This window comes from Panthera leo, chromosome C2 (genome assembly GCF_018350215.1).
Source record: "Panthera leo isolate Ple1 chromosome C2, P.leo_Ple1_pat1.1, whole genome shotgun sequence".
Lineage (NCBI taxonomy): Eukaryota > Metazoa > Chordata > Mammalia > Carnivora > Felidae > Panthera > Panthera leo.
The window spans coordinates 10720052-10747841 of record NC_056687.1 but is presented as its reverse complement, the minus strand read 5'-3'; the positions used below and the strand labels follow the sequence as shown (position 1 = coordinate 10747841).

Genomic DNA, 27790 nt, shown 5'->3' with positions numbered 1-27790 from the left:
GCCCTTGGACGGCGTACGTAAAAGGGACAGAAATGAAAGGTGAGCTTCAAACACAGCTACTTCAAGACTAAACGGCGCTTAAGTCTTTCAAGCTACCACTGAATTCCAGTTTGATTAACTGATCTATTTAAAGGATTCAAGGTTCCCACAAGCGGGATCCTATGACCGTCAGGCTGATACCAGAATGGCCATTAGTTTACATGTGTGGGCAGAACGGGCCATCATGGGGGCGCCCGACTGGCTCAGTTGGTTGAGCCCACGACTCCTGATTTCGGCTAAGGTCATAATCTCATGGTTGGTGAGATCAAACCCCGCATTGGGCTCTGAGCTGATAGCACAGTCTGCTTGGAATTCTCTCTCTCTCTCTCTTTCTCTCTCTCTCAAAATAAATAAATAAATAAATAAATACATACATACATACATAAATACATAAACAAAGAAACAAACAAACTTAAAAAAAAAAAAGAATAGGCCATCATGGAATTCTACCCATGCCCCCAATACCACCCCCCCCTTACAATAAACGTGGTCACGTACGGAACTAGAGAAGGATCTGGATTCCGGCTGTGAGGTGTCATCACAGGTAATGCAGAAGTGCTCCCGCCCCCTTACGCCCTGTCAGACCCCACCGTCTTTTTAAAAATGTTTATTTAAGAAAAAAGTTTTCAATGTTTATTTTTGAGAGAGAGACAGAGCATGAGCGGGGGAAGGGCAGAGAGAGAGGGAGACACAAAATCTGAAGCAGCTCCAGGCTCTAAGCTGTCAGAGCCCGATGTGGGGCTCGAACTCACAAACCATGAGATCATGACCTGAGCTGGTCAGACGCTCGACTGACTGAGCCACCCAGGTGCCCCCCCAGATCCCCCTGTCTTTACAGAGTCTTCCTCTGTTTGGGTTTACGGAGATGAGAGAAAAATGATGGGAAACCAGAAAACCTGAGAAACTGCCCCAATTCACCCACACGTCTGAACTTGCATTCTGGAGGGATGTTCTGCTTACAGGGTTGGGGGTGGGGGGGCTCCTAGCCTCGCAAGTGCTCCTGGGTGTCAGGACCCCCTCTAGCAGTCAGCCCTGCTTCATTATTTCAGGATGGTAGTGCCTGAACCCATGGCCAAACCCTGTTAAAACTCTCCTCTGATTGGCTAAGAAAAGATGTGATTAAGCCCAAGGATCAGCATTTAGGCTGCTGTTTTTCGGAATCAAATGCCGCCAGGAGGTGATTACGTTCAAGCAGAGGGGGGATGTCCCGCCTTCCCAGCACTAGGGGCAGTCTGTTCCCTCACACACCCACACAAACCCCTGACCTCCTTTTCCACCCAAGCCACCTTTCTGGGGCCATCCAGGTGCCTGTCATTGTTCTACACCGAGGCCTCAAAGTCTGTTAAGAATAGAACCATTTATCAAGGGCCCACGTTGATTTATGAAGCCTTGAAAAGCGAAAAGAAACCAATCATTGTTCCTTGTGTTTTCTGATTCCGTGGGAAAAAAAAAAAACAAACAAAAAAACAACCACACATTTCTTGGCTGGGGCCATCTGTCCCCGACCAGATTTTCCTATGTAACTTTTACGTGCTCTAGTGATTAATACAGAGATGCCAATCTCCAATAACAGGAAAGCCTCAACGGCTGGACTTAACTGGAGCTCCAGGAGGACATGGGAATGGACTGTGACGCTGTTTCTCTTAAGTGTGTGGGGACATAAAGACCCGGAGGATGGGCGCTGGGCCTTGAGCAGTCACGAGGGCTTCAATACACAGAAGACCCGTGCCCGTGGGCTCTGCACCAACACTGAGCGGAATCACAAATAAACCTCGGTGGCCTTCGTTCTAAAATGAGATCGACCTTCCCTCTAGGTAGATTACACCAGGACTTGACCCAGTCTGCACACGGTAGGACTTCGTATGATGCTTTCAGTCTTGCTCAGTTACGGAGATGGTCTCCAATGCCAGCCTGGTCGTGGACAGCGGCAGAATAGTGAAGCGCCAACGTCTTTGGGTGAAAAATGCTCAGACACCGGCAATGCCACGTGTTTCGACCTGATACTAATTAGCTCTCGGCCCCCCGGCCACGAGCCTGCAGAGCGCCTACGACCGACTGCCAGACAAGGCACAGCGTACTTTTACCATATGCCAGCTCACCCTCCCTCGGCCGATCCTCTAAGTGCGTCGTCACAGATTATAAAATAAATTAAACGGTTAGGAATAAGATTTGGTTTATGACTCGGGTGAGTTGTCACCCCGAATCACGAGCTTCCCTTAGAGCTGTGTCAAAGGGATCCTAACCGAGCGAGCGTGTCCGCTCTGTTTTGCGCATACTAAGCATGGGAAGTGCTCCTGGATGATGAGCCTGCTCGGCCTCTCTCCCAGGCGAGGGAGGGGGCTCGAGGCAGCCCGAATAGAAACAGCCGTGCCAGCTTCATAGGTGAAGACATCGAGCCCCCAAGAGATGGAAGCATGGAGTCCCAATGGGCCACAGGGTCGGGGTGAGGAGCCCCCTGGCTGCTGAGCCAAGCACAGAGAAAGGACACGCACAGCTTCCGGAACAGCAGGTAGGTTTAGTAAAACGTCTAGAAGACAGAAGAAAATTGTTGTGGGCGTTCTCTTTGTGAAAGTTCTGGGCTAGTTCCTGGCTTCCTGGGTCCCCCTTCCCACCAAATATGTGTGAGCTGCCTGCTGTCATTCCCTGGACAGACACTGATGGAGTGCTCCCGCACACCAGGTCTCAGGTCGGGGTACAGGGTGGCCACCAGGGAGAGTCCTGCCCTCAAGCAGCAGGTGTACAGACTACAGAAGGGGCTCATGCTCTGGGCAACCACGGCCCCAGGCATGCTTATAATTCTGTCGCCCGTGTAGGAAAAAACTGCTAGCTGACACTTATTTTTTGTTCTGAGGCTGGAGGGCTGGGCGACGGGTGACATCTGCATTCTTAGGCTCTTATTTAGCACGACAGGCAAGTGATTATTTTCAGAATCGTGGCAAAACAGAAAAGGTACTGAAATGTTACGTATCGAGTGATGAGACTGGAGGACCCTGACCCTTGAGTCGGAAACTAGATCTACCTAAACTCGACAGTCCGATCACTGAATCAGGCAAAGGATACAAACTGTCCAGAGGAAACAGAAGCAGTAAACAAGCACGTGGGGAGACAGAACGATTTTGCAGTCAGAGACGCAGCTGGAAAAGAAGAGACTGTTTCATGAAGATGAGCAGAGAGGTGCCCTTTAAGGGGAGCCTTGAGCCCCTGAGAGTCTGTCAGGTGCATTCGACCTGATGGGTGTAACGTGAGGGTAGGGGCTGAGACAAAGTCCAGGGACTTGGATGGCAATGATGGTTGGGCAGCCGGGTGCCCGGGGAGCAGCAGTGTTCGGATCTGGGCCCACGGGCATCACTTCTGAATCCCAGGCCGGCTACCGGCCTTCACAGGAACTTTCCAGGCCACACGTAACGACAGTGTGTACCTCACAGGGATGCTGGAATCAAACTAAACGGGGGACCAGAATGAAGAGGCAGCAGGGGGCAGTGGTCAAGGACTCTGGGCTCTGGGATAGAACAGCCTGGGCTCAAATCCTGCCCCGCCCCCAACTTAGCTGTGCAACACGGAGCCGGCGACTTCACCTCTGGGGGCCTCGGTTAGTCCATCCATAAAAGGGAGACGAGAGCAGCTTTTCTGTGTGTTTGTGTCAGGATGTGTCCATATTTCGAAGCACGTTCAACAGTGCCTGGCACAGAACAAAGGCTCTAGAAGCATTTACTTGGCCACAACACACAGAGGAGCCAGCTGCTGTGTGGACTGGCACACAGTAGGTGCTGAGCAGGGTGGCTGGGGAAAAGTCACGACAGCCCTTCTCTGGATGTGCTGGGGGCGGGGACAGGAAAAGAGAGTCCCCAAAGCCGGAGGACAATGACTTAGTTTTTAAGCTCTAAGGAAGTACACCAAGACCTTTCAAGGTCTTGCCTGACCATGGGAAAAAAAAGAAAAAAAAAAAAAAAAGAGCACGTGGGGCAGAAGACTAGAATCCTAGTGATTTTGTGTTCTGCTCAAGCCGAGTTTGACCTTTTCGCAAATTACTGACTCGGCCCGGAGTGAACACAAGCCGTCTATTCGCCACAAGTTCCAGCGTCTGGGAACGGTCCGGTCCGAAGGCCAGGCTCTGCAGGTAGGCCCTGCTATCTCAGCCACTGTGGAAACCGGGAGAAACAGAACCCCCAGGCTTTGCTTGCTCCCGGGAGGCGGGTCCTCTTCCTAGCTGGCAGCTGACTTCCCAGATGGCAAACAGGTTCAGACATGCAAACTCCTTCACCGGCCCCTGGGACAGCATCACTCCCCAGACCAACGCGCCGCCCGGACAGGCCCGTGAGCCGGCGTCCTGACAGCTCCAGTGGGGTCGCTGGTGCTGGACAAGCCGCCCCCAGGGCCCTGGGACCCTGCTGTCAGAAAGCAGCTGTCCCTCTGCCCCACCGAGACATGCATGTGACCCGGCCAGGAAAGGGGACTCCCTGGGGGCCACTGGTGCAGCCATCCGCACGTACCCTGGCAGTGCTCTCAATACGCCTGCATGGAGGGCTCTCACCGAGGGGCAGGGGCGGACGGAGCCTAGAGGTCACCTGCCCTGGGGGCAGGGAGAGTGTCCCCTGTGTGGAGAGCTAACATTTGTGGAGGGCATACTGGGGAGCCGGGCCCTCTGAGCACCTTCCAGCTACGGACTCGTGGAATGTTCACGGCGGCCCTACCCACGAGGTGGCCATTACCATCTTCCAGGCCAGTGAGCCGAGGCACAGAGAAGGTGAGCACAGAGAGGGTGAGCAAGCTGCCCAGAGTCACACGACGAGTGAGTGGCAGGGCAGGCGCTCGGCACCGTCACCACTAAGCTCCCACCAACGACCTCCGGGTGTGAGCGCCGGGTCTTCCTCTCGGCCAGAAAGAGTGAGGAGTCCCTCATGGGGTAAGGTCACTCCTGCTTCATGTCAACGAGTGGCCGGCAGGAAGGGAAAGTCCAGGAGAATGCCAGCTGTGGCCCAAAGTGACCGCCTAGGAAATCTCCACGGGGAGAGGCGGAGGGTCGGCTCAAGTAGGAAAATTCCAAGTGACTTGTGAGCACCACTATGGTTTCTCTGTCACCGGGAGACCCACCCTGGGCTGGAGCCCTGGCCTGAGGGTCTTCCTTTTTTTTTTTTTTTTTTAATGTTTTTTTTTTTTTTTTTTTTAACGTTTATTTATTTTTGAGACAGAGAGAGAGACAGAGCATGAACGGGGGAGGAGCAGAGAGAGAGGGAGACACAGAATCGGAAGCAGGCTCCAGGCTCTGAGCCCAGAGCCCCACGCGGGGCTCGAACTCACGGACAGCGAGATCGCGAGATAGTGACCTGAGCTGAAGTCAGAGGCTTAACCGACTGAGACACCCAGGCGCCCCCCCCCCCCCCCCCCCCGCCGCCCGAAGGCCTTCCTAAAGGCTCTCCTTTCTTTATTCTCTCCCCCACACCCCAACTCAGCAGACGCGAATTGCTTTTCCGGTTTGGATCAGTCACAGGGGTAGGAGCCACACGCTGCTGTGTTGCTGAAGTGCGCATGTTCACAGTCTTGAAGGAAGAAGACTAGAAAATACATGTGGACCCGGAGGGCACGGTTACTAGCATCTCCTGAGGATGCTAGAACACAGTGCCAAGGGCTGCCTTCAACCCCACCTGCCGAGAGGCCAGGCGCAGGGCCCGGATGGGCTCTTGGATGGGCTCCAGCACCGCACCACCCCAACCCCAAGGGAACCGTGCAGAGCAGAGCAGGGAAACTCAGCTGAAACTCACCAACCGCGCAAGCCTCAGGGTCAACCCACCCGGTGAAGAAGTCAGCGGGGTCTGGCACGTTCACCGACCGCTTGTTGGTCTGCACACCCCACGACGTGATTGTCACTTCAAGAAGGGAAACAGGAAGTGAGGAGGAAGGTGGGGGTCAGGCCTAGCGGGAAAAGCTTGAGACGAGAACGAGGCGCCTGCCTGGGCGTCTCTTTGCCATCAGCCATGAACTTGCGCGCGAGACTGCTTGCAATCTCAACCTCTCTGAGCGCACCGAGGGGCCACCAGGTGGTTTCCAGAGCTCGCGTCCTATCCTCTCACGATACGAAGGCGGAATCGTGCTGCCCGGTTCTGTGGCCACAAGCCGTGTGTGGCTATTTCAGTTAAAGTTACTTACACAGAAAATAAGAAATTCCGTTTCTCAGCAGCACCAGCCACATTTTGAGCACTCAATAGCATGTGACAATTTAAAGTAATCTAAGTGAAATAAAATAAAAAATTCAGCTCCTCAATCGTATCCACCACGTTTCTTAGGCTCAGTGGCTCAGTGGCTCTTGCCCTGGGCAGCACAGATAAAGAACCTTTCCATCAACACAGAGTTGGTGGGTTGGGCAGTGTCGAGACTGGGCAGAGACATATGGTTCATAGAACATCCTTCCAGTCACTTCTTTAAAGGAGGATCAAGTCTACTTAAAAGCAACAAGAGAACTTGGGGCACCTGGATGGCTCAGTCACTTAAGCATCCAACTCTTGATTTCGGCTCAGGTTATGATCTCATGGTTTGTGGGTGCAAGCCCCGCGTCGGGCTCTGGGCCAACAGTGCAGAGCCTGCTTGGGATTCTCTCTCTCTGCCTCTCCTCTGCTCTCTCTCTCTCTCTCTCTCTCTCTCTCAAAAACGAAAAAATAAACATTGAAACAAACAAACAAAAAAAAACAGCAAGAAGAGAGCTGGATGTGTTTGTTGTGCACAAGCAGGTTTAGACCAGGAAAGGACCATATTCATCAAAGTTACTTGCAGGTGAGTTAAACTACCATACCGCCATCCCAAGGTTATGGTCAATGGTAAGATACGAGCACACTCCCCTTAAAAGTTCGGTACAAGATAAAGATGCCATCTGACACCACTATAATCATTGTTAAAGTGCCATGTGGCTAAGAAATTAAGCCACAAGTTTTGTAAAGCACGTGTCAAATTATCACTAGTTTCAGAGGGTATGACTTTACAGCTGGAAAATACAAAAGAATCAACTGAACCCCTGTTAGAAACAGTAAGAGGCTCAGTGTGGTGGTTAGTTACAAAGCTAATCCATAGAAACAACACTTTTCTTTATATGACAGTAGAAGTCAGTATAATAGTAAAAGAGAGCTCGCATTTTAATACATTTCCTACGTTTGCATAAAAAATATTTACACCCAACAATCTGAAACATGAATACAAACTACAAACAACAGACAGGATCTACATGAAGAAAATGTCAAATCTCTATTGGTGGCAAAAAGGTGGCCCAAATAGGTAGAACATTATAGAAACGGAACATTCCGGGATGAGAATATTCACTTAAATAACTATAAGCCCAAAGCAATCTCACTCCAAATCCTAACAGGTTTGCTTGTTGCACTTCTTATTCCATTCTTTGTAGGGGGTGGAGGAGAGTTTGAACGTGACAGAATGAATGATTCTGAAGTTTAGGAAGAATAAGCAAATGAGGGGCACCTGGGTGGCTCAGCTGGTTGAGCAAAATGGCAAGTTTTGATGGAGCTACGTAAATCAAGTGAGATACTGTCATTTAAAAGGTGCTGAGGGGCGCCTGGGTGGCTCAGTCAGTTAAGTGTCCGACTTTGGCTCAGGTCACGATCTCGCCATTCCTGACTTTGAGCCCCCCACTGGGCTCTCTGCTGTCAGCACAGAGCCTGCTTGGGATCCTCTGTGCCAACCCCCCCCCCCGCCCCCCCCCGCCGCTTCTCACCCACGTATGTGCGCGAGTTCTCTCTCTCTCTCTCTCGCTCTCAAAAATAATAAACATTTAAAAACTAAACCAAAATAAAATAATAAGAGTCCATTGTTTTATAAAAAATGCTGAGTTTGAGGAGTCTGGGTGGCTCAGTCAACTGAGCATCGGACTCTTATTTTTTTTAATGGTTATTTATTTTTGAGAGAGACAGAGCATGAGTAGGGGAGGGGCAGAGAGAGGGAGACCCAGAATCCGAGGCAGTCAGCACTGGGCTGTCAGCACAGAACCCGACGTGGGACTTGAATTCACAAACCGTGAGATCATGACCTGAGCCGGAGTCGGACGTTTAACAGACTGAGCCACGCAGGTACCCCTTGAGCACTGGACTCTTGATTTCAGCTCAGGTCACGATCCCAGGGCTGTGGGATCGAGCCCCACGTCAGGTTCCACGCTGAGCATGGAGCCCCCTCGAGAGTCTCTCTCCCCTCTCCCCTGCTTGCACACACACACTCTCTCAAAAATAAAAATTAAGAAAAAAAAAAAAAACAGTAAGAAATGAAACTGGCTGGAAAATGAAACGCTGAGAGAGAAGAATGGGGGAGAATTAGACCCATTAATTGTTAAAGAAGGCTAACATGTTAGGCCACAGCCACTAAAATAGCATGAAATAGGTTCAGAAATGGGAAAAAAGATTAACACCCTGATTAATACCGACGTGTATTTCAAATCTGTGGGATTTGGAATGCACAGGTAACATGCAAAAAGAAAACCAGAAATCTGCCTTACTCCTTATACCAAAATACCCAATGAATTAATGGCAAACATCAGAATATATATATATATACAAATATATACAAAGCCCAGGAAAGGACTTTGTAGGTATGAGACAAACCCAGAAGACTGGAAGGCAAAAAAAAGTTCCACATCTGAACTACAAATAAAAAGAGTAAACATTTCTGTGGGATAAAAACCACATACATTCAAATGGCAAACTGGGGGCAATGTCTGCAATATACGTGATAAAATACCAACTTCTTTAATATACAGGAAATTCTTACACATTCTTAAGTCCACAAACTTACCAGAAAAGTAGCAAAAAGATATAAACAATCAACTCACAGGAACAACAACAACAACCCAACAAGAGTTCGAGAAGCATAAAAGATGATCAACCCTGTTCCTACTTTAGGAAAAACCGGTTCAAACAAAGAGATACTATTTTTCACCTCTGAACGACGATCTTGGCAGTGATCTAAAATGCTTTAGAATCCCTTTTGTTGGCAAGCATGTGGGGAAAGAGGAAGTTTGATGCAGTGTAGGGGTTAATATACAGGAGTGTAAACATTTTGGAGAGCAAGCTGGCAGCATCTATTGAGACGCAAAATCACTAAACCCTCTGACTCAGAAATTCCACTTCTAGAAATGTAACATACACATTTGCACAAGTAAACAAAGATATATGTATAAGGAGCTGCTTGCAAGAATGTTTATATAGAGGGAAAAACCCACAAACAACGTAAATGTCTATCAGTAGGAATTGTGGTTAAATGTTATATTCTTTTTTTTTTTTAATGTTATATTCTTATATTGAAATGCCAGGTAGCCATCAAAAGAAATGCAGTCTATTGGAAAGATAGCCACAGTATTTTAAAAAGGCAAGTAGGAAAAGAGCGTATAGTATGACATTACATGAATATATATACATGGTATATATCTAAGTGCATTTATCTCTTTATCTACACCACATACACATTGATGCATGCATAGAACATGCATGAAACAGTATACATAAAACTTAACAGAGGCTATCTTTAAGAAACAGGTTGCGAGAAGAGGATGGGGAATTTTTAGTAAGTGCCTTCATTTATTTTTATGGCCAAGTATTACTTCTATAATGAATTATTCTTCAGATCAAATAGCAATCTAGACGAATGAAAAAACCCATGGATGGTACTCAGAAATGTGTTATGAGTTGTGCTCTTCAGAAAGTTCTCCCTAATGCCATTAGATACTGTTACACCAGCACGCTGTGGACCTAACGCAATGGTGCGTAAACTCTTTGCTAAAGCCAGCTTAGAATGGCAGTGCTCTCTGGCAAGAAGGTTAAGGGGTGAGTTATCCCGGACCCAAAGCACAGAGAACTGGCTCTAAGAAGTATGAGCCCAGATCATACAGTGCTAAAGTCCAACCTTCAGTCCCCACTGGTGCCACCCTATGATGTAATCATCTGGAATTACTGTAACCGGGGACAGACTGCGGGGTGACAGGCTGCTGTGGGGCTAACCATAAAGCTTTTAAAGATTGGTTCATTTAATTAAAAGCACAGCAGGCCGCTGAGTACTAAGTAGACAGCATGCATCTCATTAAGGAAGGTCATCTTTCCTGGCACGAAGTAATGGAAACCAGGGCAGCATTCAGAGATAAGATCACAAGTTGATTTTGCCCTCTTAGGGACAAGATTTGGCAGAGAATGACCAGCCACCTTCTATCAAGGGTGCTAGAGTCTGGCTGGTGCAGTAAGTGGAGATTTAGCAGATGACAGTGAATTTCTGAAAAGATGTGTCTCCTAAAAGGCATTCTAAGAACAGTGAAAGAGAAAAGAGGGAGAGAAAACGAAAGGATATAAGGAAAGAAGAGAGGGAGGGCAAGAGAGAGTGAAAGACTCCCAAGCAAACATGGTATTTACTTTTCAATTACAGAATTTTTTAAAAAAATTGTGCCGGAAAGGGGCGTCTGGGTGGCTTAGTCGGTTAAGCATCCGACTTCGGCTTAGTCACGATCTCAACGGTTCGTGAGTTCGAGCTCCTTGTTGGGCTCTGTACTGACAGCTCAGAGCCTGGAGCCTGCTTTGGAATCTGTCACTCCGAATTCGAACATTTATTAATAAATGTCTAAAAATAATTTTTTTTAATAATAAAAAAAAGAATAAAAATTGTGCTGGGAAGTCTAGGATTTTTTTTTTTTTTTAACGTTTATTTAGTTTTAAGAGCAGAGAGAGACAGAGAGTGAGCAGGGGAGGGGCAGAGAGAGAGGGAGACACAGAATCCCAAGCAGGCTCCAGGCTCTGAGCTGTCAGCACAGAGGCCGATGCAGGGCTCGAACCCACAAACCGCGAGATCATGACCTGGGCCGAAGTCAGACACTTAACTGACTGAACTCCCCAGACGCCCCTAGGATTTCTCATCATCAGCATTAATGATTTTATGCTTTAGGGCTCATGGATTTTTACATCCATTGTCTTGAGATTTGTTTTTACAGTGTTTCGGGGTTTTTTTGTTGCCATTGTTTATTTATTTATTTCGAGAGAGAGAGAAGGGGAGAGGGAGAGAGAGAGGAAGACTGAGAATCCCAAGCAGGCTCCACATTGTCAGCGCAGAGCCGCACATGGGGCTCGATCCCACAAACCGTGAGATCATGACGTGAGCTGAGATCAAGAGTCAGAGGCTTCATCCACTGAGCCACCCAGGCGCCCCACCGCGTTTTGTTTCTTAAGTTGTTTTCAACTTTGTAGCAGAGTTCATTCCACGGTAAAGCATACTTGAGCTAAGCTTTTACAAGTGATGACAGGCCACGCTAGCCTCCTGGTGTGACACATCCTGCTACAGTGTTCCTAATGTTGAGCAGCACCTCAGCCAGTTAATCTCATACACATGCTCCCATGTGCGGGAACCTCCTGGGAAAATAAGGCTTAGTATTTAATGGACTTAAAAGAGCAATACTTTGATTTTTATGTTAGTGTTTTACTTCTACCGCCGTACTTAATATTTATTAAGTGCCTACTGTGTGGCAGGCACTGTCCTAGGCACAAGATAAATAGCAGTGAGCGACTCAGACACCGTAGTATTTAGATTTTAAGACTAGTTTTAATAAAATTGCTAGCATGTACTAAACACTTACTTTGAGCCTGGTGTTATTCTTAGCTCTTTATTTTGTGAAAATTAATCAAGGGAAACCTGGCCAAAATGGGAGGCCAGAAGGGGGAGCGCTAACACCTTACCTCCGATCAAATGGAGGGAGGGAGGAACCTTGCACCAGGATACTACTTGATCACAGCCAATAGGAGGAAGAAAGGGTTTCTCCTGCCCCAGCAACAGCTCAGCCAATGAGAAGCCACAATACTTGAATTCCCTGTTTAGGCCAATGGCTTTTTTGTTTACACAGCCCTCCCAACCTCCCCTTTCTTGATGTAAGAACATTCTTCTCCTTTGTTCTCCAGGCTTGTCTGTGGTTTAGCCTTAGTTTGCTTCTCTGGAATTGCAATTCTGTTATTCCGGAATTAACGCATTTTTGTTGGTAAAACAACTAACAGCTTTATTTAATTTATTTTATTTACATTATTTTATTTTTAATTTTATTATTTTTAGTTACCTGGACACCACTGTTTATTTTTTTTTTTAATTGAAGTACACTTGACATATAATATGGAGTTTTATTTTTAAGGTTAACAATTTATATTTATCCTTATTTAGGGAAGGAAGAATTCTTCCTCTACCCTTTAAAGTCTTCCAGCTGGACCAAAAATTACTTTGACCTGAGACAGATCAACAGGAGAAGTTTTATTATGTGTGCATGGAGACCCAATAGTGAAATTGAGACCCAGAGAAATGACCAAGGCATACGGTTTTCATACTTTTTAGACAAAGAAACAATACATCTGTAAGGAATTGACAGGACAAAGAAAAACTTAACTTTTGGGAGCTTCAATTAGTAAGGAACTCTTTTTTTTTTTTTTATTTTTGAGAGAGAAAGGGAGAGAGTGCGAGCAGGGGAGGGGCAGAGAGAGAGGGAGACAGAATCGGAAGCAGGGTCCAGGCCCTGAGCTATCAGCCCAGAGCCCAACGCGGGGCTCGAACCCACAAACCCATGAGATCACGACTTGAGCCGAAGTCGGATGCTCAACCGACTGAGCCACCCAGTCGCCTCTAATTAGTAAGGAATTCTAATCAGAATTTGGACTAGGGTCATAAGTTAGTAAAAAGTAACAGGGTTATTTGTACAGCTTTCTCAGCTCCGAATTTCTCTCTGATGGTAAGGATGTCTCTTCTCTTTACCTCCTAGTACAGGGAGGGTACCTTCTGCGTGGGAGGATTATATCAGGGGCAGAGGGCAGTCTGAGTGTCTTCTTGCACGGGCCGTCTCTTAAGTAACCTTTTTAAAAAAGAGTCAGTATGCCAAAGTGGCACATTTTGGGGTGGCCTGCCCTTATTCCCTATATTCACAACCCCGGGAGGTAGGTACTTTAAAAACAAAGAGACCAGGGATGCCTGGGTGGCTCAGTTGGTTAAGCGTTCAACTCTTGATCTCAGCTCAGGTCTTGATCTCAGGGTCATGAGTTCAAGGCCCGCACCGGGCTCTGGGCTGGGAGTGAGGCCTACTTAAAGACACCAAAGCGCAAAAAAGTCACTCGCCCAAGGTCACACAGCCAGTTGCTGGCAGAGCTGGGATTTGAACTCAGGCTGACTTAGCTTTGGGACCCACCCTCCTATTCCCAACATCATAACACCTTTAAGCATTCAGGACTCTAAAGCAAGGTAGCCGTGTGCCCGTAACAAATGGCACTTAAGGATCTTCCAGGCGCACACGCCTGGACCTTTCCACTTTCAGCAGAGCCATAAGAGTTAAGATTAATACCAAGCAGCAAAGGAACCTGCCATCAGGTGATCCTGCCAGTGTGGCCCCTGTGCTATCTAGTAGAGAAAACGAAGGAGGAAAAGGAAATAAATGACAAGGGAATGAGTTAACAAACAAATTAAATGGCAACCCAACACGAATCATCATCCAGTAATATAATCATGGCCGTTAAAGTGGGGTCGTTGATAAAGACAAAACAAATACTTTCGGAGTATCTCGTGCCTTCAGATACTAGTACAGACACTGCTGTGCTGTATTTAACACCTCACCGCATCCAGGAAAGGTGAACGCACCCCCTCGCCCTCCTTTTACAGACTGAAGATGAAGCTTGGAATCTCGGCCACAGCCCTCGAGGTGACCAAGCCGCTACTGAGGCATGTACCGCCCCGTTCTGTCCTCTGCACGATGGCCCCCCGACCCCAGCAAGTGCGGGGAGTCATCCCCCCCATACAATGTCTCTACCTCCCACCCCACCTCACTCACGCCACCGTCTCAGGCGGGCTCACCATGTGGAGGACCAGGTCATTTTCCCCAACTTGCTCTACACAACTGAAATGCTCCAAATGGGGAGGCTACAAAGTATTCTGCCGATGAGCAGTTATTTCCCAGTACGTGTCAAGAATAAATATTTGACAAAACAGAGCAAATCAGGGTCAAAGTGTTAGCCCCCTGCAAATGTATTGGCCATTTCAAAGAAATACACCACTCCAGGATTGATTTTAAAAATAAAAACAGTCTGGAAATCCTGTGTCGGGATCAACAGGGGGCTGAGTTTGAAGGCTACGTTCACCCCAGGACAGGGGCTCCCATGTGAGAGAACACTTCCTGCTGCACAGGTCTGGAGACTGATCTGCCAGCACAAGCTTTACTTTTATAAGTAGTCTATGTGGTAACCTAAAATCGGAAGCCAGCTCAGAAAATCCCCATTATCTCTGAAATGGTGTCTGATTCATCTGAATGAGTTCCCTTTGTATTTCTTTATGCTGATAACTTGAATGTTTATTTTGAGACAGAGAGAGAGAGCACGTGTGCAAGAACGTGCATGTGGGGGAGGTCCAGAGAGAGAGGGAGAGAGAGAATCCCAAGCAGGCTCTACACTGTCAGCAAAGAGCCTGATGCGGGCCTCGATCCCACAAACCCTGAGATCATGACCTGAGCTGAAATCAAGAGTCAGATGCTCAACCGACTGAGCCACCCGGGTGCCCCTTTGTTGATGGTTGTTTTAACTATTATTTTTTTATTTTTTTAAGTTTATTTATTTATTTATTTTGAGAGAGACAGAGAGTGCAGGAGGGGTAGAGAGAGTGAGGGAGAGAGAGAATCCCAAGCAGGCTCCACACTGTCAGCACAGAGCCCGATGCAGGGCTCGATCCCACAAACCGTGAGATCATGAACTGAGCTGAGACCAAGAGTCTGACACTTAACCGACTGAGCCACACAGGTGCCCCTCCGCTGATAATTGGAGTCACAGTCCCGACAAACCTCAAACCTGAGCCTGAGGCAGAGGAAGTGCCAAACTCGAACCAGGCATGGCTGGAGTAGGAGGACCACATGCCCCTGTGCTTCCTGTTCCCACCGAAGGCCCGGCATGGCCCGGCGGCAGGGAAGGGGCCACTCGGGAGGTGGCTCTCGCTCCCTTGGTCTTCTGTGGGCAGGGGAGGCGGTCCCTCCGCGTGAAAGTTTCAACTACAAACTAATCTTTAAATAGCTTCTTTTGCGGTACAGGCGTGACTTCTTCCTGCTGAAAATGCACTTTCTGTCCTGATGCCTGAATTAAAGTCTAAGTCAACAGACGGGCTCCATCGCAGAACATACGCGAAGTTACTTCCCCCTGGTGGCCAGTGCCGTGTTTTGAACAGCATGGGACTGGCTCAGGGGCAAAGCTCTCTGCTTCTCGGGCCAGGAGGGGCCCCGGATACCCTGCTCTGTGGCAGCCCCCTAACAGTGGCACTGGGACAGTTTTGCCTGTCCTGGCTGACTTGTCTCTAGCTGTCCTCATTATTCATGTGCTCTGGGTTCTTTGGGTGGGGCGGGGGTGGGAGAGGGGAGGACGTTACTTCCGGGGAATTACACGGGCAGTAGTACAAAAGGCAGCAGGTAGGGGCCAGGAGACCTGTTCTAGTTCCAGCCAATGTCCCGGGAGCACCCCTGAGGAGACATCATCCCCTCTCTGAGCCTTGATTCCTCCTGAGAGAAAAGCAGGGTGTAGGCTGAGGGGCCCTTCCTGCCCTGGTTCTGCGAGAGTGCCCACGGTCAGAGGCCCAGTTGCAGCGGGATTCTATGTGCTGAGTAGTTTTGCAAAGGGGGAAGAAGCCTTCTTCTACAAAAGAGGCAAAGATAGTATTTTTCTTAGAAGGTTGTAAGAAGGATTAAATGATGTGCTGGGTACCCCGGGGGCTCAGTCAGTTAAGCGCCTCACTTGGGCTCAGGTCATGATCTCACGGTTTGTGAGCTCGAGCCCCACGTCGGGCTCTGCACTGATAGTGTGGAGCCTTCTTGGGATCCTCTCTCTCTCCCTATCTCTCTCTCAAAATAAACAAATAAACTTAAAAAAAAATAAATGATGTGCATAAAATATTTGGAACAAATGGTGCTTCATAAACAGGGTGCTATCATTAATTGTACTTTATCATCCAAACTTAAGAGTCAAAGGGGTACGACTGATAACTTTCCCGGGACGACGGGCATAAATCAGACGTGCAAATGGGACATATTGTCACCTGTCAATAAGTAATAGCCATCAGGAGATTTGGAAAAGTCCCAAGTAAGCAAGAGACTGTAAGAACAAACATTTCACATAAGTGGTCCGGCCCTGTGAGGCTCTCTTTGGCAGACCCTCCAATGCTGAATGGACAGAATCAATGCAGCGGTCAGTTAAACGCCCTCTGACACAGGTTTCTTTCACATCAGCCCCATGTAAATTTCTAAGTGACTGAAATTCACGTCCTCTGCAGCTACAAACCGGCAGACAGGCCTCTCACTGACCAGTGTAGGACTCGAGTATGGGTGTGAAGGAAGCAGAATATGTCACCCCCCCAAGTATCCCTCTTTGACATGAAAGTTATTTTGAGCTGAAGGCAATAAAGTTCTATCTCCTCCCTCTTTTTCTGCCTAAAGGCAGCATGTAAAGTCTCCTTTTACTGGAGACAACTCCAGACTCTTTATCAGCCCAGAGAAGACACCAAAGGAACCTTACTCCTCCCACATCTTTACCTTTCCACAGTCGGCTGCCCTTGGAAGCCTGAAATGGCTTTTCTCCACCCTGTCGTTCCTCTGCAAGTATGTCGTTCTTTGTTCAAGAGGATTGATAAGCCGAGTTCCATTCCGCTGAGGCTTCTCCCTTGTGACATGCACGGCACCCAGTAATAACGGTCTGTTTTTTCTCTTATTAATCTGTCTTTTTGTTAAAGAGCCGCAGCCGAAAACCCAGGATGAGTAGAGGTCAGGTTCTGCCTCCCCTACAGGTGGGAGAGCCGGATGGAAAACTACATTCACACTAGAGAAATTCCCTTCTTGAGCAACTTCCTGCTTGGAAAAGTCTGATTTTAACATGTGGGCGTGCTGGGGAGCAAAGGGCAAATGGGCCCTGTTCTAACCATGTGCCACTGATGTAAGAGTGTAAAGCCACCCATATCGTTTCGAGAGCCAGAAATGGCCTCACAGACATTATCCAATTCAACCTGCTCACTTTATAGAGGAAGCGACTGAGGTTTGGTTAAATAACTTGCCCAACGACATGTGGTTTTTTATGGATCTACTAAGTGCTTTGGTTACGTTGACCAACTGACCATAACACACAGGAATCAAAAGTTAATTCTGCGTCTTTGCTGCTAACCTGTGAGCCCCACGAAGGTGGGGATGGTTGGTGTCTGTCACTCACCAAAGGCTGTCTAGGGCTGCGCCCCCTCATGCTGATGTCACCATGACCGTGGGGTGGGGATGACTGTCTTCATTCTGCAACCAAGGAGGCAGGGCTTTAGGGTGGGTGGGAGACTCACCTGGGGTCCCAGGACTGGTTCTGAAACCAGCACAGTGCTCAGAATAGGCATCCAGTAAACGTTTGTTGAATGAATGGATGAACGAATGAATGAATGAACAGACGAACGAATGAATGAATGAATGAAGTGATGGAGCCAAGGTTCAAATCCAGGTCTTTCTGGCTCCAGCGCCCAGGCCCTGCCTTCTGCTTGAACACAAGAACATCACTATGGCTGTCACTGATATACCAAGAGCACTCAGATACACCGTTAAGTATAAATAAATGGCTGAAGGAGTAACAGAGCTGTAACTCATCTGAACCTCCGTTTCCTGTGGATAAAAATACTTTCTTCACCGAGCAGCCCTGGGGTTTCAATAAGATGTGAAAGACATGAAAAATTCATGTGCAGAGCTGTACTCTGTAAGATGACGAGGGCTCAAGCTCTGGAGGTTGCCAAAACGAGGCTTGAATCAGAGGACCAGCACTTCCTGGCTATGCGACCTAGGACAGGCTACTTGGCCTCTGCTGGCCTCAGTCTCCACATCTGTGCAATGGGGATGTTATTGCACCTATTGTGCAGAGTTCTTATAAGAAGATGAAAAGAAATATATTACACATAAAAAAACTTCACCGTAATGAATGGGAACTACTTTATCATCTTTAAAATAAAGCAGAGAGGCGCCTGGGTGGCTCAGTCAGTTAAGCATCTGACTCCTGATCCGTTAAGCCCCCTGCCCCTTGCGTGTGATTTCGGCTCAGGTCATGATCTTATAGTTCGTGAGTTTGAGCCCTGTGTTGGGCTCTGCGCTGACCACGTGGAGCCTGCATGGGATGGGATTCTCTCTCTCCCCCTGCCCCTCCCCAGCTCTCTCACACACACACACACACACACACACACACACACACACACTCTCCCTCTCTCTCTCTCTCTCTCTCTCTCTCCCTCCCTCCCTCTCTCTCTCTCTCTCAGAAATAAACTTAGTAAATAAATAAAATAAAGCAGGAAGTTTAACAAAAAAATATAAAGGGGGGAAGGAAAACACGCTACTGTTACGTTGAGTGAAAACAAATCCAAACTCGGCTATCTGAACTAACCGACACTTTCATTTTTTAAATCTGAATTCAGGCCAGCCTCAAATACTTGTTCCTATGGCGTTGATTAGGACTAACACAGGAGTTTCACCCCACATCTGCTGAAATTAGCACCGAAAGGAAAAATACTGTCCTGACCCTTCCCAACGTCAATGGGTCCAGTTTCCCGAGCTCTCCTTTCAGAAACGGAGTGGCTAACAGCTTTTGATACTGCAGAAACCTAATAACCGAGCTATAATCCTATCAATGGGGTATTTTATGTTCAGTGGTGCCACCTAAAACTGTGGAGAAAAGGACTTTTATAGGGTTGAAGCTTAAAAAAAAAAACAAAACAAAACAGATTAGAAAAAACCTTCATAAGCACTTGAGGGTTAGCTGCTCCAAGAAGTCAGAAGAGTTTACAAAGAAAACAGTGTCCTAACAGACGAGCTCCCGCGGCAGGCAGCCTGAGATGGCCCAGGGACCTCCACCTCCCGGGAGTCCTGCCCTGGTGGGCGCCCCCTGCCCCTGGCACGGCCTCACTTCTCACCCACAGAGCAGAGCAAAAGTGGCGGGGTTCCTTCCGCTCTGAGGTTAGGACTGCGGATCCCCTGCCTGTCACGTGCCCTTCCTCGCTCGCTCGAGGGAAGCCAGCTGCCAGGCCGGGAGGTGCCCTGTGGAGACGCCCACGTGGCAAGGAGACCGGGGAGGCCTCTGGCCAACAGCCACCAAGGAGGTGAGGCCCTCAGCCCAGGAGCCCCCCAGAAAGGCAATCCTGCGGCCAACCACGTGAGGGAGCCTGGAAGCAGACACTCCTTCTGCGTGGCCTTCGGAGGAGGCCGACCTGGAGGGAGAGGCGCCAAGCAAAGCCGTCCCTGGAATCCTGACCCTCAGAAACCGTGGGTTAATGAAATGTATTGTTTTCAAGCGCTAGGTCTTGGGGCGCCTGGGCGGCTCGGTGGGTGAAGCGTCGGACTCTTGCTTTCGGCTCAGGTCAAGGTCACGGTTCGTGGGTTCGAGCCTCACGTCGGGCTCGGTGCTGACACCGAGGAGCCTGCTTGGGATTCTCTCTCTCTCCCTCTCTCTGCCCCTCCCCAACTCTCTCTAAAGAAACGACCATGTTTTGAGTCGGTTTGTCGCACAGCTGTAGATAACTGATACACCAACGCAGGTGGTTATGTTTACTCCGTCCTAGTCAGTGATAAGCATTTTATGTACATCGTAACACGTACTGTCACCACCCCCACTTTACAGGTGGGGAAACTAAGGCACGGTGGGAGAAACAGCATCCTCAGACTCCCACTGTGGACCCGCGTGGTGAAGGTTTGCTTCAGACCTGTGCCCTCTGCTAGTGGGCGGCACTGTCTCTTCTCGCGCACACTTCAGTGGGGAGGGGAGCATATTAAACCCCATCAAATCTTTTGACATTAAAAAAACATAAGTAGGGGCGCCTGGGTGGCTCAGTCGGTTGAGCGTCCGACTTCGGCTCAGGTCATGATCTCGCGGTTCGTGAGTTCGAGCCCCGCGTCGGGCTCTGAGCTGACGGCTCGGAGCCTGGAGACTGCTTCGGATTCTGCGTCTCCCTCTCTCTCTGCCCCTCCCCCGCTCACGCTCTCTCTCAAAAATAAATAAACATTAAAAAAAAAAAGAAAAGAAAAGAAAAAAGAAAAAAGTTTGCTGTCACAGCCGAATTGTATTTCAAATGACTGGCATTCGCCCCCCCAGCCCTTGAAAGGGGTCCTGACGATCGGCACCGAAAATGTGGGCCGCGGGCCTATCTCCGCTGCCACCCTCAATGCGCACACTGATGTGCGACGCTGCTGTGTGTGCACAGCTGGCTGCTGCCCCCCAGGAGTGATGCAGTCATGCAGCCCGGCAAACGGGTCCCCTCAGGCGGCGGGGATGACAAGCGTGGGCTGGACTGTCTGAGGACCTTTTTCAAAAGTCAAGAGGCGACGAACACAACCTGAAATATGGACACAGGAATCAGACGCCAGCAGCTTCTGCTTTAGCCACTCTGTCCTCTCACGAGGCCGGTTTGTGTTTTGTTCCCTTTGGGGACTGTCTTGGGGGCCGGAAAGTCCCGGCTGCAGGGCAGTGACAGCGGATGCTACCGCTGCTGAGTGCCCGGTGGTAGGGGACAGAGCTGAAAGCGACCCACACGCTTGCTCCCACGACGGGTGACGGGGAGGGGCCCAAGGAACCTCACGGATATAAAAAATCATTTGATTCATGTAAGAGTCAGAAATTCTAAAATTAGGGATATAGTGAATAAATTCTAAAATAAACTTTGCACGGATGAAACACACGGTTGGGGTTTTTGTGGGCTTTTTTTTTGTTTTGTTTTTAACATAGAACATGCTGAACATTTCCAAAGAAATTAAACCATACCATATTGGTTTACTGTCACTCTACTCTTTGGGGGTGGGTGTCGGGGCCGGTTTACACACGGTTCAAGTTTGAGAAACCACATGCCTCCGACACTCGGGTGAGGCTAAAAATGGCCTGAGAATGCCTGGATTTGACACTGCAGAGGAAGCCGACTGCCGCTGTCCAGCTGGAATGTCGCATCTCACGACACGCTGCCACAGACTGACTTGTAACAGGAAGAGGCAGAAACACAGCCAAGGGCCCACAGTCTTGGGAGCAGAAGTCAGCCCCCAAGTAGCATCAGCCGTGCTACCCCGGACACAGACACTAAAACCATCTCCATCATCCAATTCCTATTGAATGGTATCCTGTCTACAAAAATCGGTTCTGGGAAGACAAGTCCAGCATGTGACGTCTGGAGACTGAGCAGCCGCGGAAAGGGAGGCGCACGGAGGCGAAGGGAGGCAACCCCAGGTTAAAGCACACACCCCGATCCCGCGCGTCACCTCCCAAAGGCTAGGGCTCTAGGGCAGACAGCCAATCACCCTGCTTTCCAGCTACGAGGTCAGACACCACTCAGAGAAGGGAGGCGTCAGACCACGAGCCTGACTTCTAGTTTAGACATGAGGCAATCGAGGCACGGATCTGGCTCAAAATGGAACCCAGCGGCCAATTACTCAAGGATCTTTTCATGGCCCAACAACGCCTCCGGTCAGGCAAAACCCCTTCCAGGTAGGACAACGGTCCCCAACCTGGACTCCCCATTAGAATCACCTGGGGGAGCTTCCCTGGGCAATTCTTTCCAGGCGGTTCCCAGTCCCTGAGACTGCAGCTGGTCAGGGCGGCCCGGGTCTGGACGATTTTAGAGCTCCCCAGGGACTCTCGTGTATGTAGCTAAGGTGCGATCAGTCGTCTCTGATAGACAGAAATCAAAGCCACCACTCAAACTCCTTTTAGGGCTCTCGGAATATTTCCTGTTATTAAAAGAAAGTCATGTCTGTATCACAGATCTTAAGTGGGCATCTGTTTTAAGGAAGGTGAGTTTATTCACTAGAGAAGAGTCATTTTTTTGATGATCAGTATGTTCTGACTTAGCCTTTGGGCAAAGCGCTAGCAACCTAATACACAGGGGTGCCTGGGTGGCTCAGGTGGTCGGGCATCCGACTTTGGCTCAGGTCAGGATCTCCTGATTCACGAGTACAAGCCTCACTTCGGGCTGTATGCTGCTGTCAGCACAGAGCCCGCTTTGGATCCTCTGTTTCCCCACACCCCCTCCTCGGCCCCTCCCCCCCCCTCAAAAATCAATAAACATTAAAAAGAATCAAATATGCATTCATCTTGCAGACAACAGATAAAGCGGTATTCGTTTCTATTACCGTATGGAACTATATTTGCTGCTGGGAAACTCACAGAGCATTTTTTGAGAACTCCTCTAAGTTTCTAGTTAGCTTTTATTCTAGGGAACCAGTGGACCACTGCCGACAAGCCAAAGCACCTCTAATTACTGCTTCAAAGTGCTGCTTTGCTTTCTCAGTAAAGCAAAAACAGTCTTGCAGAAAGAGGACGGTAATGGGATATGCTACATTAATATTTGTACAACAGGAACTAATTTTATTTTCATAAAAGTCTTCATTCATTTGTAATGGTGCAAATCTCTAGTAATATTACTTGAAATTAATGACCATACAGCTTCAGTTAGGTGTTAGATAAGCATTTAATGAACATGTTCATTATAAGTTATTTACAGCATCGATGATGACCCAGCTAATAGAAACAAATTCCACCTATCAGACCTAACTGTCAGGGCTAGAAAATGACCTCTGATATACATTCCCAAATGAATTGGTGCCTCAGGTCGATTTCTTTCTTTCGGGACTAAGAGAATAATACGAGCCTGGGTGAACAGTCCGGCACAGCCCTTTTCCTTCCCACCATCTGCCATGGTCTGGGTGTTTGTGGTCCCCCCAGTTTTGCATGCCGACATCTTAACCCCTGAAGGTGATGGTATTAGCAGATGAGGACTTTAGGGGGGTATTTAGGTCAAGGATGGAGCCCTCTGGCTGGGACCAGTGCCCTTATGAAAGAGCCCCCTGCCCCAGCTCCCCATCCCTGCCATGGCTTCAGGACACAGCGAGAAGTCTGCATTCCAGAAGAGGGCTGTCACCCGTGCTGGCCTCTGGGATGGTGAGGAATAAATGTCTGTTGTTTATTTATTTTATTTCATTTTTTAATTTTTTATGTTTATTTTATTTTTGAGAGAGAGAGAGAGAGAGAGACAGGCTGCGAATGGGGGAGCGGCAGAGAAAGACGGAGACACAGAATCTGAAGAGGCTCCAGGCTGAGTTGTCAGCACAGAGGCCGACGCGGGGCTCGAACTCCTGAACTGCGAGATCGTGACCTGAGCTGAAGTCGGACGCTTAACTGACTGAGGCACCCAGGCCCCCCATGTCTGTTACTTATAAGCCACTCAGTCTGTGGCATTTTGTTCTAGCGTCCCCTAACAAGCTAAGCCACCATCACTCATCCAGGTGGCCTTCTAAGAGGCTGTTGAATGAGAGGGGACCACCAGACACCCTACCCCCTGCTGGCCCTGCGACTTCTGTCAGCAATGCAGTTAGCGGCATGCCCACTAGGGGTCAGACCACACTGACCTGATGGAGAAGGACATATTCATTACACCACCTTTGGGTGATCTGGCCCGGCTGGGAGAGAGAAAAGCCTTTAAACTAATAAGGCTGTCAGAGGCCACACCTTCCCACCTAGAGGGATGGTTTTAGCTAAAGGAGAAATCCCTTTTTACTGGAAGGCTCACCAAACGCCACACGGGGATTTCTGCTCTCACCGCCTCGGTTGCCAGAACTACTTGCCCTCCGAGCCTCTGACTAGCCCAGTGAATTTTGCGTATTTGCCAATTGTTTGACATCTTACAGGACCCTATGGATGCACAACCAAAGCTCATAAAGCTCCCCCACCCCCATTCTGACAGACTCAAATAGAGTCTCTGTCCTTTGGTCCATCTCCAACACCCCATCGGAGTCCAAACACTTCCAAAGCTCCCTGGGACAAGGAAAGGCAAGAGCCGCCTAGGGGGTCTCCTTGCTTCCTCTCTTGACCCCCCCCCCCCCCCCCCCACTCTCCTTGTCCAAGAGACCTTCTTCACTCGGCTTGGCTGTTAGAATAACATCTGAATCCCTCCCATGGCCACCAAGGCCCCTCATGGAACCATTCCCCCCCGGCTGTGTCGAACCTCAGTCTCCCCCTACCATCTCCCACTCGGCCACAAGGGCCCCTTTGCGCCTTCTGAATTCACTCAGCTCACCACTGCCTCGGAACTTCTGTATTGGCTGTTCCCTCTGCCTGGAGGCCAGCCACGCGAGATCTGCACCGGGAGCTTCCTCCTGCCAGCCCAGTCCGAGCTGTGCAGAGACACCTTCCAGGGCCACTCCATCTAAAGTGGCCCCGTGCTGACTCCTCTCTGCACGTCCTCTTTGCCTGCACCGTCCCCAGGGCCCTTCTCTGCCCTCTCTCCCCTTCTCCGGGCTCTGGAAGGCTGAGCCCACCTATGGGACTGTATTGTTCGGGGCCCCCCTGCCTCCTGGCTGCCAGCTGGCTTCAGCCAAGGAGATCAGAAAGCCAGGGCAAGCGGGGGGTATTTCCTCCCTGCCAGTCCCTGCCACAGCATCTCAATCCCATCCCTTCACATCTGCCTCTCCTGCCGGGCCGCTGCTCTCCCCAGGCTCTAGCAATGCCACTTCCTCCCCTCGATACCACCCCCCCCCCCCCCCCCGGGGACTCTCTTAGTCCTGCTGCGATTAATCAGTTCTTTACTAAAACCCCTTCAACCACCACAGTGCTCCCGTGAGGACTGATTCTGACTCAGCCCCCATCCTCCCCTGGGTGGCTCTCTAGCCTACAATCCTATGTTACTTTCTCCATTGCACTTCATACTATCTGAAATGACCTTGTTCCCTTATATTCCTCTGTTACCTAACCCCCCCCCCCCTTCAACCACTAGAACATCAGCAGGAAGCTCACTGTGTTCGCTCCTCTACTCACTGGGCCCAAAACAGTGCCTGGAACGTAGTAAGCACTCGATAAACCGCAAAAGAATAAATGAAGGAATGAACGGTAGCCCACTGCCTGTTCAAAATATCCCCTCCTTAGTAAGCCCTTCCCCGATCGTCATTACTAAAACATCAATCTCCCTCCCCTCCCAGACCTCCACTCCCTCCTCCCCTATCTCCTCCTTCCTACTTTTTCCTATAGCACTGTCGCCTCGTGACAGACTCAATATTTGTTCACTGTCTGTTGCCGCCCACAAAAAGGTCAGCCCCGAAAGGCAGACTTGCTGTTCCATTCACTGCTGTGCCCTCAGAGCCCAGAATAGCGCCTGGCCCAAGCAGAGTTGCCAACATTTGTTATAAACGAATAGCTGGCAAAGCGGACCAAATTTCATACAAAGCGATCTCAGGAATGTCCCCCACACTTAACTGGGAAAACTGGAAAACTACGAATTGCTAGACACCCAAGCAAATAAACGCAGTCTCACATGACCTGACCTGGCTCCATCAGAAGGACAGCCTCGGACCCCCGGGGAAAGAGACCTGAAATGCTAGTTAGACCTTGGCTGCGGGAAGAGACAAGGTTTGAGAGTAAGACGAGCGGGACCCCGCACTTACGACAACTGTTGCTTTAGAAAGCACGCACAGGAAGTTGCCTAAGCACACGGCCCTTGTGAATCCTTTCTGAAAGTGGATGGGCACATAAATTACAAATCATTGGGACTCCAGCACACCATTCTCACCTCCCCAGTGCGTACCTCTTGGCAACAGCCTCCTACTACAAGTTCATAGACAGTATACGCAGACCCAGAGCCAAGCATGGAAAGCATCGCTTTTTTTGACGGCTGCTCTCCTCCTGAGACATATCTCTTAGAGACAGGCTTTATTCTGCAACGCCTGCGTTGTCCAAATCCTATTCTGCACACTAATTGTAGATTGGAAATAGATTCCTCCTCCCTGCCACCACCATTGATTACTCATACCTGCCCCCTCACCCTCCTAAATTTCTAAACTGGGTGGATTAAAAAAAAAAAATCAACTCCCCATGTATAGCGTGTCCCAATGGTGGCAAGTCACCCCTTCAGAGAGCAAGATTCCCGACTGTTCTAAAGGCCTAGAGAATGGGTCCCTTCCCCTCAACACCATTCGACCGAAACTGGCCAGCCACAGGATAATGAGCAACCACAGATCCTCACCCAAACATTGGTTTTTCTTCCAAGAGTGCAGATTGAGAATGCAGAGACGCTGTCCTATTTATGAACAGTGAGTCACGTCGCCGCTCCACGTCTGTTTCCTCCTCCCGGTGAATGAGGGGAGCCCCTTCCCCAAAGGAGTAAGTGCCGCCCGAGCTACCTTACATGCCCCGGGGTGGCCCTGCGAGCTCCCGGACACGCCGGGTGCTAATTCATCCCGAGATTGTCTCTTACTTCACTCCCCCCAACCCCTACTCTCCCCACCCGAGTGGACACCCGGGGGCAGGAGCTTGTCTGCGAGGTGGTGACCGGCCACCGTCAAAGGCGAGGCGCTGAAAGCCCCCCTGCGGGGTGCGCGCGCGGCCCGGCAGGTGCTCAGGGACCCGGGACCCTCCGGGAGCGCGCCCCCGCCCCACCGGGCCGTGAGTGGACCGCGGCAGGGCGGCCGGGGGCATCGCCACGTCCCCGAGGGTCGCCTCCCGGCCCCGCCGGTGGCCCGGGCTGGAGAGGCTGCCCCGGGCCGGCCGGGACCTGGGCGCCGCGACCCGCGCCGCCTCCTCCGGGCAACAAGTGTCCGCCCTCCACCCGACGGCCCGCCCGGCCCGGCCCTCACCCGGCACAGGCCGTCCACGAACACGCGCGGGTCCAGGTGGCAGGCGATGGTGGCGCTGGGCAGGTCCTGCAGGTCCACCTCTTCCATCTCGCAGTCGATGAAGCTCCAGTCGCCGCCGCCCTCGTCGGCCTCGGCCGCCCCCGAGAACTGCGCGAAGGGCCGCAGCGTCACCCCCGGCTGCGCTCGCGCCTCGGCCGCCTCGGCCGCCGCCCGGAGCCGGGGCCCGGCCACGGCGTCCTCCATCCCCGCGCCCGAGCCCGCGCGCTCCCGTCGGCTGAGCCGGGCTCGTGCGCGCGCCCCTCGCGCTCTCCCGCGCGCCGACCCGGCGGTTAACCCCCTCGGGCTCTCGTCTCAGCCGGCGGCGGTCACCACGGCTCCCCCGGACGCGGCCTCCGCGCGCCGGCCCCGCCCAGCCCCGGGGGCGGAGCTCGGGAAGGACACAGCCGCGGGGCCCTTTAAGACCGGCCCCCCGCTGGGTGATTGTATCCCGCCCTCCCAGGAGGGAAAGCCAATAAAGGAACGGGATTCTCCTCACGTGATCCTCATTCGGCCGCCCTCACCCCGAAGCCTTACGGTGGCCATGCTGGTTAGGGGCACGGGCCTCGTCAACCAGTGCCGCTTTGCAGCCGCCTGGTGTCACCTGAAAGGCGCAAGGCTGCGTCTTGGGCGCCGGGATGGTAGCTGGAGAGGCAGCGCTTCTCTGGTTCCCAGGCGGTGACGCTTTGAGGCACAAAGGCCAACTTTGGGGGATTTAAGCGAGATTCAGTTGTGGCTGTGGCTCCGAGGGCATTGGCAAGTGGTTAGATGCTTACCGTATATTATCACGTATAGTCGCAGTAAGGATTGAACTAGACCATGACGACAATACCTTACTGTTATATTTCAGCTTATTAGTCATAATATCATTGTTCAAAGTTTATGTAATCAGAAGTAAATTTTTGAGTTACCCCTTTGTGCTACGCACAAGAGAAGATAATGAAAGAAGCAAAACATTGCGCCCTACCTTTGGGGAGTTTATAGAGGGAAAGCACGAATTCTCAACTAAGACTCTCTTTTTCCCCCTGCAAAATAGGTAGATTTTTTTTTCACCGTGAAAGACCACGTGGTACAGTCAAAACTTGGGTCTGAATATCA

At 50.1% G+C, this 27790-nt stretch overlaps 1 protein-coding gene across 3 annotated transcripts in view; it reads right to left on the bottom strand.

Annotated features, from left to right (window-relative positions):
* Window positions 1-27470, bottom strand: part of RCAN1 (regulator of calcineurin 1) — a 100170-nt gene extending 72700 nt beyond the window's left edge. Inside the window, exons 1-2 of one of the 3 annotated variants that reach the window (XM_042954787.1) lie at window positions 27230-27470; window positions 26657-26803 (exon numbers count right to left, since the gene is read on the bottom strand). In XM_042954787.1, the coding sequence (XP_042810721.1) occupies window positions 26657-26803; window positions 27230-27238 (156 nt within the window). In that variant the 5' untranslated portion in view covers window positions 27239-27470. Of the gene's footprint in view, window positions 1-26656; window positions 27077-27191 lie in introns of those variants that run through there. The other 2 variants (XM_042954790.1, XM_042954786.1) reach the window with 2 other exon arrangements.
* Window positions 27471-27790: the final 320 nt, after the last annotated feature.